This window comes from Macrotis lagotis, chromosome 2, assembly GCF_037893015.1.
Source record: "Macrotis lagotis isolate mMagLag1 chromosome 2, bilby.v1.9.chrom.fasta, whole genome shotgun sequence".
Taxonomy (NCBI): Eukaryota; Metazoa; Chordata; class Mammalia; order Peramelemorphia; family Peramelidae; genus Macrotis; species Macrotis lagotis.
In genome coordinates this window covers 260,312,338-260,324,895 of record NC_133659.1, presented here as the reverse complement: position 1 = coordinate 260,324,895, position 12,558 = coordinate 260,312,338, and the positions used below count along the sequence as shown (strand labels likewise).

At 33.0% G+C, this 12,558-nt stretch overlaps 1 protein-coding gene across 1 annotated transcript; it reads left to right on the top strand.

Annotated features, from left to right (window-relative positions):
* Positions 1 to 1,912: 1,912 nt before the first annotated feature.
* LOC141512199 (olfactory receptor 6C76-like) lies at positions 1,913 to 2,851 on the top strand. Its single transcript, XM_074221036.1, has one exon. It carries the CDS (start codon positions 1,913 to 1,915, stop codon positions 2,849 to 2,851), a length of 939 nt encoding a protein of 312 aa, XP_074077137.1.
* The last annotated feature ends 9,707 nt before the right edge of the window (positions 2,852 to 12,558 follow it).

Below are 12,558 nucleotides of genomic sequence, written 5' to 3'. Positions count from 1 at the left end.
GCTGGTGCTCTATCCACTGTACCACCCTAGCCACCCTAATTGTTCAAAAAACAATTTTGAAACTTAGAATTATCATTAAGACTAATAAGTTATGAGTAAAGAATTCTGGAGACGAATCATTCCACCTTTAAGAGAAATATTATATTTTTGTGATTTTATTTTTCTTTTTCACTATTTGTAGAAGAGGAAAGATGAAAAGATAATAAATGTTTGTAAAATAAGCACATGAATAAATAAAGTTACAAATATATGATGTACACTGAAGAGAATGGAGGTGAACTAAATGACCTCTAATGTCAAATTGTTTCACAACTTCTAAAAATCTTCTCTGCTACCACTATGTTCCCTTTCCTCATGTTTTTGATATCTTACCAATATGGAAATCAGAAAGATAATGGTTACACTTTAAGTTACATAGACACTAGAATAAATCAACCAGTTAAATTATTAAGAAAATCCAATATATGTCTAATTGCTTTGTCCATTCTTTCACTGACTGTCAATTATCCTTTGACACTCAATTCAGATAAAGAATTGCATGGGGAGCAGATGAGAACTAGCTTTCTGTTCACTACAGGTACTCAATATTCTTCAGACTTTAAATGTTCTATCAACCCAAGAGGACAAATGCTTTATTTATTTTTTTCTGTAGGGAAAAACAAGATGAAAATAACTGGATGTGAGGTACTTTATCAGCAGAATTTTGTCAATGGCACACTTTATTATATGAAGAAAAGGGGAAAAAAAAGAACCACAGGACAGTTTTACTTTGCTCTGACTGGCAGTCAAATGGAAAGAGAATTACAGAAGATATCGAAAGAAAAGGTTATCAATTTACAGAAAACTCAAATCTAGTAAACTTTCATTTAGAGAAATTGTGATGGAATTAAATAGTCTTAGGTTATGAAAGACAGAAGAAATCTTAGAAAATCATCATGTCAATAGTACCTACCTTCCAGCATTATTGTAAGGATCAAATTTCATATTTGTGAAATACTGAGCACAGTGCTTAGCACATAGTGGAACATATATAAATGATTATTCCCCTCACTTTTTCCCTTCATTAAATCTGATATCTTAACAATATTAAAATTATTATATAAACTGATCTCCTGATTCAGGTCACTTCACTTCAGTTCATCTAAGTTTTCTTAGATTTTTTTCTGAAATCATCCCATTTATAATTTTGTTCGCCATTTTAGTCAGTCTGAAAGATTGTACCTCAGCGTTGTTGCCATTGGCATTTAACCAATTATTAGTGATTCAGAGTATTTTTTATATCTTCCTCTTAAAGTTTCCTATTCATATCATTTGATCATTTAACAATTGAGGAATAGCTCCATTTACTTTTTGGGGGCAGGGAAATTTGTCTTAGTTCTTTAGGTTAGAAACAAAATTTTTATCACTGAAATTTCAGTAAAAGATATTTTCTCAGTTAAGTTTCTTTCATAATTTTAACTATATTGATTTTGTTTGTGCAATAAATAGATCACAATTTTCCTTTTTATCACCTATGAATTTTCATAATAATCCATGATTATCTGAAAGGATAGGTTATTTGATGGATAATATCTTTACTACTAGAAAAAATATATTCACTATCCTCAACCTAATTGAATGTTATATTTGTAAAAGTGTCATGATGTTTTTTGTTTTATTGTGGTAAAATTAATAAAACTATTTTGAAGCATATCTGTGCAAACAAATTACAAGACAAAAAAGGAAACACGTGCTTTCTCACTTCTTTGTCTTCTTTAAACTATTCTTTAGTTATTTCTTGTATTCCATGTCCTTCATTAAGCTCTCTGTGGTTCTCCACTCAGCAGAAATGTCCAATAAAACCTTCATTGATCACTAGGTCATTTGTCTCTTTTTTTATATCTACAGATCTGCAAGAAGTCCAGAGCAAGAAATGAGAAATAAAACATCAGTGACAGAGTTCATCCTGCTAGGACTGACAGATGACCCAGAGTTAAAGGCCATAGTTTTCCTTTTTCTATTTCTTTCTTATATATTGAGTGTAACTGGCAACCTAACCATCATCACCCTCACCCTGCTGAACTCTCACCTCAAGACTCCCATGTATTTCTTTCTCAGGAATTTCTCCTTTTTAGAAATCTCATTTACATCTGTTTGCATTCCAAGATTTCTGGTCAGTATAGTAACTGAGAACAATGAAATTTCCTATAATTCTTGCCTGGCCCAGGTATTTTTTTTAATCCTCCTAGGTGCAACAGAATTTTTTCTGCTGGCTGCCATGTCTTATGACCGCTATGTGGCCATCTGTAAACCCCTACACTACACAACTATAATGAATCCCAAAGTCTGTAGGCAGCTTATAATCAGCTCTTGGCTGACAGGTTTCCTCATTATCTTTCCACCAGTCATCATGGGTCTCCAGCTGGATTTCTGTGACTCAAATATCATCAATCACTTCACTTGTGACTCTTCTCCCATGCTAATGATCTCTTGCACAGACACCAAAGTCTTAGAGGTCATGAGTTTCTGCTTAGCTGTAGTCACACTCATGTTCACTCTGACATTAGTGATTCTTTCCTATGCATACATCCTCAGAACCATTCTGAGAATTCCTTCTGCCCAGCAAAGAAAAAAGGCCTTTTCTACTTGTTCCTCTCATATGATTGTAGTCTCCATCTCTTATGGAAGCTGTATATTTATGTATATCAAACCCTCAGCAAAAGAAGGAGTAGCTTTGAACAAAGGGGTAGCAGTACTGAATACTTCAGTTGCTCCTATGCTGAATCCATTCATTTATACTCTAAGAAATCAGCAAGTGAAGCAAGCCTTTAAGGACATGATCAGAAGTATCTTTTTCTCAAATAAATGGTAATTTTAATGAAATGTAGCTAAACAGAAAAAAGAAAAAATAAAGAATTATTCAGATGACCTTCAGAGATTTCACTATTAGTAGTCCCCCCGTTGCCATTTTCAGTCTTTAATTTTTTACGTAGTTGCTCAATGTCATTTTCACCATCCCTAATCATGAAAAAAAAATGTTTCTGAGTATAGATGATGTAATTATGAGACTTGGTCATCATCCAAACACATTCCTATCACAAAAGTTACTTTGGAGAGAAGACTTGTTTACTCTCATGATGCTGTTATTATATAACATATGTTAGGGATTTCTTTTGGAGTTTTGCCTTCAGAGTTTCATGAGAAAATAATTCTCACTTCCTTAAAGATATAGCTCATTTTTCACCCAGAGAGTATTTTTGTTTTGCTACTTTCTATTTATCATATTTCAAATGATTTGTATCCATTTAAACAAAATTTCATTCAAATATCTTTTCATTCAAGAAATCCAAAAGACTGTTCTATGAGATAGATTAAGCAAGACATAAGATTGTAAGCAAGGAAGTAAATTATGAAATTTGTTTTTAGGAATTGAATTTTATTAATTCTATCAATACATGTTTATATTATCTCCTCACTTCAATAACTTTTCCAATTGACATCCACCTAAAATTATTCTTGCCTTACTTCTAGTATTATCTTATAATTGTTTTGTACATTTCTATCTAATATTTCCATATTGCTTCCCTTTGCTAGACTTTAAATTCCTCAAGGACAAACCCTTTGGAATTGTACTCCCAGCATCTAACACATTGCCTGGCAACTAGTACTCCTTAAAGATTTCCTCACATACATCCACTCCTTTGGATTTCCACTACCATCAATCTGCTTAAAAGTTTAATTACCTTTTACTTGGACTGTTGTTCAGTCTCTCAATATTTCTATTCATTCTTTATTGTTCTTCTAAAATAATTGCATTAATGTAGCTTTGATCAAATCATGTCCTGATAAGACACCTAGTGGAACTTCTTTGGCTACTAAAGTACATACTCTATGTTCTTTCAGAACATACAAGTGTGTACCTTTCCATTGCCTTATTTAGTATTAGTTATTTTCATGTACTCTACTCAAACATGACTTATCACTATAATTTCTTCTAGACCTAAGTTCTTTGATTCTTTGTGCCACCTCCTCAGATTCCTGAGGAGAATCAACTAATATTTCAGCTCTAACTTATGTGTGGGATCTACCACAAAATGAAGGAAGGTAGAATAGAAAGGTAATCAATAAATAATGTGAATCAGGTATAAGACTACACTTTATTTCCTCTACCCAGAAAGCATCCTACATTACAAAAACTCACAAGTATTCATGGATTTTTTTTTTAATTCATGGGGCAGCTAGGTGGCATAGTGGATAAAGCACCGGCCCTGGAGTCAGGAGTACCTGGGTTCAAATCTGGTCTCAGACACTTAATAATTACCTAGCTGTATTGCCTTGGGCAAGCCACTTAACCCCATTTGCCTTGCGAAAACCTAAAAAAAAAGAATCATAACAATTACAGTTTTGCTCTTTTGCAAGGATGATACTTAAAATGTTCAAACATGATACAGTTCATGGGACAACTGAATAGGCATATTACATATCACACTGGCTCTGCATTATTCAAATAATTCCCTCCAGTTGTATTTTTTCTGACAAGCTAGTGCTCCTTTTTCTGTCATTATCTGTCTTCAATGCATCACAAGGAAAACTAAGAAACTCTCAACCTCTTATACAAATCATTTCCAATGCTAGAACTGTTAGTGTGAAAATCACTGTTTTGTAGTCTAGGATTATGGTAAACAAAGAAAAACAAAAATCAAAGCAGAAACAGCAGCCAGAGATTCAAGATTCAGGTTGAGTTGTTTAGCCTAGTCTTCTAGTTTAATTGACATATGTCCATGTCTACCATGCTATTCTAGAGAAGAAAACAGCAGAAAAACCCAGTATAATTTGACTCTGGTATGATCAAATATAGAGTGATGTTAACAGCATTTGTAAAAAAAAAAATATTTCCAGTTTACAAACTGAGATGAGGGTAGAAATGGGGAAGCCTTAGGGAAGGAGAAAGATTTGGAAAACTGAAGTGGAATTTAAGTTACTTTATTATTCAGGCTCATAAAACTAGAAATTTTCTGAGTTCACATTTGAATTCCAGTCTTCCCAATTCTGAGTTCAATTCCCTATTCTCTTTGTCACCAGTTTATATAAATAGAAAAACAAACCAAGAAGGAAACTACAGAATAGGACAAAGTTTGAAGAAATAGCATAAAAAAGAGTAACATTTCTAAATTGAAATGTTAATGCATATGCTATTTTTTCCACATCAAGTGCTACCATTCCAAAGAAAGGTCATTGCCAGGTAAGATACAAAGATAATGCAAGTAAATATATTTTTTAACTAGAAACAATAAATATATTCTTGATAGACGTTGAGAAAATCATCTTAAAAACTCCTTGAAACAATTAACAAATTCAACAAAGTAGCAGGATGTAAAATAAACCCACATAAATCAACAACATTTCTGTATGTGAACAAAAAAATCAAGAGCAAGAGATAGAAAGATAAATTCTATTTAAAGTAACTGTACACAATAGCAAATATTAGGATTCTACTTCCCAAGAAAAATACAGAAAAAAATTATGAACAGAAAAAATTATAAAACACTTCTCACCCAAATAAAGTCAGATCTAAATAATTGAAGAAATATCAAGTTCTCATGGTTAGGTTGAGCTAATTAATAAAAATGACAATTCTGTCCAAATTAAATTACTTATTCAGTGTCATACCAATCAAACTAGGACATAACTATTTTAATGAGCTAGAAAAAATAGCAACAAAATTCAACTGGATCAATAAAAGGTCAAAAATAGCAAGGGAACTGATGAAAGCAAAATGTAAAGGAAGGTGGTCTAGATCTACCACATCTAAAACTATACTATAAAGGGGAAGTCATCAAAAAATGCCTGATACTGATTAAGAAATAGAGTAATGGATCAGTGGATTAGGACAAAAACTGGAGTAAATGACTACAGCAATCTACTGTTTGACAAATCCAAAAACATCAGCTTTTTGGAAAAGAATTCACTATTTGCCAGAGAATTATTGGGACAATTGGGAAATAGTATGACAAAAATTAAGCATAGATCCACAATTCACACCCTTTACCAAAATAAGGTCAAAATGTATATATGATTTAGACATAAAGAGCAGCACCATAGATGAATTAATAATCCAAGAAATACTCTATCTATGAGAGCAATGGAAAAGGGATAAATCAATTAACAAAAAATAAATAGAATATATTATAAACTGCAAAATGTATGATTTTGACTATATTGAATTAAAAAGGGTTTGCACTAATAAAATCAATGCTGCCAAAATTAGAAGGAAAGCATCAAGCTGGAAATAATTTTCACAATTAGCTGTTCTGTTTCATTTCTAAAATATGTAGAGAATTGCATCAAATTATAAAGTCATTTTCCAAATGATAAATGATCAAAAATATGAATAGACTACTTTCAAATGAAGACATTAAAGTTATATACAATCATATGAAAAATGCTCCAAATCATTATTGATTAAAGAAATGCAGATTAAAACCATGAGGTATCACCTCACCTATCAGATTGGCCAAGATAAGAAAAAATGGAAAATAATCAATGTTAGAGAGGTTGTGGGAGGATTGGGACATTGATGCATTGCTGGTGGTGTTGTGAATGGATCCAAACATTCTGGAGAGCAATGTGGAACTATTTCCAAAGAGCAATGAAAGTCTTTATACCCTTTGACCCAACAATTCCAATTCTAGACCTATATCCAGAAGAAATCATAAAAAAGGGGAAAAAATTCTACATGTACAAAAATATTCATAGCAGTTCTTTTTTATAATGGCAAAGAAATGAAAATTGAGGGGATGCCCATCAATTGGGAGAATGACTAAACAAATTATGATATATGAATATTATGGAATGTTATTATTCTACAAGAAACCAAAAATGGTCAGACTTTAGAGAAACATGGAATGAGTTACAGGATCTGGTGCTGAGAACAGAGCAGAACCAAGAGAACAATTTACACATTAACAACAACTTTTTGAGATGATCAACCTTGATGGAAGCAGCTCCTTTCAGCAGTTCAGAGAACTAGGACAATGTATTAGACCAGCTATCTAGACCCATCTAGAGGAAGAAAAACAAAATAAACAAACAAACAAAAACCTATCAGAATCTGTTGAATGCTTTATAAAAGTTATCTCTTATGTATCTCTTTCTCTTAATCCTAAATCCTCAACCTGAAAATGACTAATCTGTAAGCATTGGTCATTCTTGTTCTGTCATATTAGCCAATCTCATAGTATGAAGTAGTAGTTCACAGTTGTTTAAATTTGATTTATCTAATCAGTAGTGAATTAGAGCATTTTTTCATGTGATTATACATAGGTTTTATTTGCTGAACACTTCTGATTTATCTCTTTTGGCCATTTTATCAATTTTAAAGTAATGAGGACTATTAAACTCACTTCCCATTTTTTAAATGAATGAGTACTTAGACCCTGGAGATTCATATTTAAAAAATGAAATAGTCCTTCCCCTCTTGGAGGTATAACAACCTACTGGAGGCATTTGCAGAGAACCCTAGTTCTAAACTTATTTTTTTTATTTCCTTCTAGGTATACAGATTATATGTACACTGAAATGAGAGATTATTTCATTTTTGACTATGTCTCTCCTTCCTAGCATAACAACTTTCTCAGAATAGTCAAAAAATATTAATTTAATGAAATTAAATTTTCATAGATTTTATGTGACACCTATCATATCACTACCCATATTTTTAATTATTAGTAAATAGTTCTTAGATAAACAGATAGATGGATGGATGGATGGATGAACTACCTTGCTATATTTAGACTGTAACACTCAGATAATCCTTACCTCAAGTTTATCTAAAGTTCATATAGGCAACATAATGGAAGCCAGCTGCTGTTGATTCTTCAATCAATTTTTGTTGCTCCAAAGTAGAGTGTCTGATGCTCTTGTTGCATTTTCCATAAGCAATCTGTAGGATTATAATTCCCATAGATAGTCAAAGTTTGTTGTCAGACCTAATTATGGTGCATAATTATATTATCATCTTCTTTTCTGTCTCTGAGGATTTTTCTTTCTCTCTTTTTCTTAATAACACTCTCCAAAATGAGAGGGAGAGAAAAACAAATAAATTGCGTCTAGTCTTGTTGGGAATAGGTTTGTAAAGACTGTCACATAAATGATGTATCAGAGAAGTTTCAATGATTATTTTGCATTTTTTCATGTAATAGTATGTTTTCTTTTATCTTTTTATAGTTCAGGAAAATGTTTTTATTGTTACATAATTCAGAATTCCAACATTTAATATGAGTTGAGAGGAAGGGTTGAAAAAAACTCACTTAAATTTTTTAGAGGGAATTACTGGGAAATTCTTTACATTCTAAACATTATGTATATATTTGTATCCTTTTAGGTGATACACAAGACAATTAAAGGAAATGTTTGAATATGAAATTCTCCCCAAGTTGAATCCAAACATTTCCTCTTAATTTTATAAGTATGCAGATCTTTGAGTTTTAAGTTACAGCTGTATCTATCAAAGCTAATCAGAAAAGTATATTCTCTATTTCTTCTTAGTTACTATTTGTCTTTCTATCTCCTGTTAGGTTAGAGGGTTCTTTCTGGACTTTTTCTCTTCAATTTATTTCGCCACAGCTGACAGATCTATTGTCTCAATATCAAAAATCCTAAAAGGAAAGACAAAGAATAAGTCTTAGGGCAACTCCTCCCCAGCCCCAAATTGTGTATGATTTCAGTTTAATCTTTAACTTAAAAACTCTTTTACATTCTATTAACATTTGACAATTTTATACCATTTGGAAAGGTGGTGAAAGTATGATTGAATGTGATATATCTCAGAACTTAGATTTGAGGAAGTCCAAGAGTATAGGTTCCTGAGAACACTCTCTTTTCTCCAGATGAAAGATTACAGTAGTATTCTGGATGAAGCTGAGTTATAGAATCTACACATTTGTATTGTAGTGTTTGAGAAGACTTTTGAGAGTCCCTTGGACAGCAAAGAAATCAAATCAGTCAATACTTAAAGAAATAAATTCAGACTACTCACAGGACAGTCAAATGCTGAAGCTCAAACTTAAATATTTTGGTCATATAATTAGAAGACAGATCTCATTGAAAATGACTCCGGGGAAGCCTAGGTGGTACAGTGGATAGAGCACCAGCCCTAGAGTCAAGAGGACCTGAGTTCAAATCAGTCCTCAGATACTTAATAATTACCTATCTGTGTGACCTTGGGCAAGTCACTTAACCCCACTGACTTGCAGAAACCAAAAAAATTGCTCTCATTTCTGGAAAGATTGAAGGCAAAAGGAAAAGGGGATGTCATAAGATAAAACATATAGATACTATCAAGGAAAATAATGGACATGAAATTGGACAAACTTCAAGAGAAAGCAGATGGCATGTTATGACAATGAAGTCATTAAGAATCAGACAAAAATAATTGATTGAAGAAAAACAACAAAAATTGAAACTAGAACTGGACCTCATAGAGATCATTAAACCTTGCTTAGAATATGAGTTAATCACTTGCAGCAGTAATAATATTAGTAGTAGCAGTAGCATTAAAAGTAGCAGCAACAAGGGGTAGCTAGGTGGCACAGTGGATAAAGCACTGGCCCTGGAGTCAGGAGTACCTGGGTTCAAATCCGGTGTCAGACACTTGATAATTACCTAGCTGTGTGGCCTTGGGCAAGCCACTTAACCCCATTGCCTTGCAAAAAAAAAAAAAAGTAGCAGCAACAGCAACAGCAAGATCAACAATAGGAATAACAACAGAAATTAATAGAATAATAAATGTATTCATTGTAGATATAGTTTTATATTAGTGCATGTTTATTAAAATAATGGATATTTATATTGTATCTTACACATTTCCTTTGAGAATCATTATATTGTATAGTAGTATCTAAATTATTTTTCTCATTCTACAAATGTATAAACAGAGGTTTATACAGTTTATATTACTTTCTTATATCCAAATTCAAATTCACAAAATATTAGAGTAAATCCTCCTCTCCTTCTTATGTTCCTTCTGCTCCTCCTATTATTCCCTTTCTCTCTTCCTCTTCCTCCTCCTCTTCCCCTCCTCTTCCTCCTATTCTTCCCCTCCTCCTCCTCCTCCTCCTGCTTCTCTTCCTTCTACCACTATTACTGCTGCTGCTGCTGCTGCTGCTGCTGCTGCTGCTGCTGCTGCTGCTGCTGCTGCTACTACTACTATGTTAAGTCCTGAAATAAAATGAAGCTATGAGTTCAGGAATAAATACTCTTTAATTGAGATAACAAGGTAGTAGACCTGCCAAATTGGGGCAATATCCAGTAGATTTCCCCACCAAACATAGCCATGAATAATTTTTAATTTTAGGAGAAGAGTGGGGAGGCGATAGGTGAGGTAACAAGAACTGGTCATGAGACCCTATGAACCATTGACAATCCAAACAAAAGGAAAGTCACTTCATTTTGGCTTTTATGCCATCTATCCTAATAGAATGGCCAAGGATATTAGAGAGTAAAATCCACCTTGAGCTGGGTTGTCCAGAAGGCAAAACCCTACAGTAAAGTTTGAATAAGAGACAGTTATCTGATAGTTTAAAAGTTTCTACCTAATTATTTACTTCATCAAGGTCTAATGACTGCTTTTTTTTAAACATCAAGATAAAGTTTAAGCTGCTTTTCATAAAGAGAAATAAGGCTGATTGCCAGTTTCACTGTGATTAATGAGACTTTGCTGTTTGAGTTATAGTGGTTTTCCCATTTAGTAAATGAGAAAAGTGGGATGTTGTCTTATGGAGAGCCCTATACTAATAGTAACACAAGATGTTCCATAAATTGCAATCCTCGAAGGAAATTGATTGCACCAAAGTTTTTTTCTTCAAACAAAACTGAAGATATTTCAATCTAGTCTTAATAATTAATATAATATAATTTGGTCCAATAAACTGTTGAATTGGCATCCAATCATTCTCACATATTTTAAAATACTTAAGGACACACATACATATGTAAATATACATACACATAGATGTGTGTGTGGATACTTATAGATAACAAGAACAAATTCTCATTTATTTTGGGGGGTTTTTAGTTGGGTTTTTTTTTTTGCAAAGCAAATGGAGTTAAGTGGCTTACCCAAGGCCACACAGCTAAGTAATTATTAAGTATCTGAGACCAGATTTGAACTCAGGTACTCCTGACTCCATGTCCAGTGTTCTATCCACTGTGCCACCTAGCCACCCCTATTTTTGATGCTTAGAATATTTCAAAGAATTAAAATTTTAGGCTAAATAGCTGAACTCTTAGACCTGAATCTAATAGTAGTTCAGATGTGATCCAATATTAGTATATTAGATAAAGCTTTAAAATTGTTCATATTGATCTTCTGACATGATTATAGAAATTTGCTACAAAAGAATAGGGACATGACTATAAAATAAGGATAAATGCTACATTATCCTGATGAGAAATCCAGGCTAGACTTAAAGGTGGGGAAATTTCCAGTGAAGAAAAAAATATTATTTTAGGGGAATCGAGTCAAGGAAATCCTATCTCACGCCATGCCAATATTCATCACCCATTCATTCCAAGATTATTACACCCATTTGTAGTTCATAGATGTCAGCCCCATAAGGTAATTGGCATCATGGTTACATTGAATTAATAGCATTCCTTAATGATTATGCCTTCAGATCAGATTCCAGAATAATGTGAGTTAAACTGTCTAATAAGGTTTTAAACAACAAGTTCTAATTGTGATAGTTTCAGGTGGATTCAGTTATGAGAGTTTTTATTCAACCTTTACTGTTAAAACTAGGACTGGTATAAAATATAATTTAAAGAATAGACTATTCAAGATATAAATTTATAGTTCACAATATTTTATAATTTCTTAATTACTATAAGTGAATTCTTAATTATTCTCCCCCTTTTATCAAAAAGTGTTTGCTGTGGGGAAGGAGTTTCAGTTTGTATCATTTTCAGAAGAGTTGGGGAGGTGACAGTATGAGTTAGGTGGGCCTGCCTTTGAGACTCCAGTGGCCCTTGGCAACCTGACCAAGGAAAGTCACTTCATTCTGACTATTTTGTCCTTCATATAATGAATCCCAATGAAAAGAGGCAAGGACACTAGAAGCTGAGGTTCAGTTTGAACAGGGATTAGAAGGAAACTTTGTAGTAATGAATGGGGGAACTTTGGTTCAGCTCAACAGAATCCCATCATCTTAAAGCTAGGAATACAAAGACATTACTGGAATTTTTTTTAGGTTTTTTTGCAAGGCAAATGGGGTTAAGTGGCTTGCCCAAGGCCACACAGCTAGGCAATTATTAAGTGTCTGAGACCGGATTTGAACCCAGGTACTCCTGACTCCAAGGCCAGTGCTTTATCCACTATGCCACCTAGCCACCCCATATTACTGGAATTTTACCATTGTCATGATGACCAGAAAGTTTAGGCAATTCATATTACAATTGATATTAAAATTTTCTGTAATCATATTAATAAATATGTTAACATTTGTCATATACTACTATGACTATGATTGTTTTATGTCATAACTTATTATATTAATATAGAATCAAGCATTTGGGAGGTCT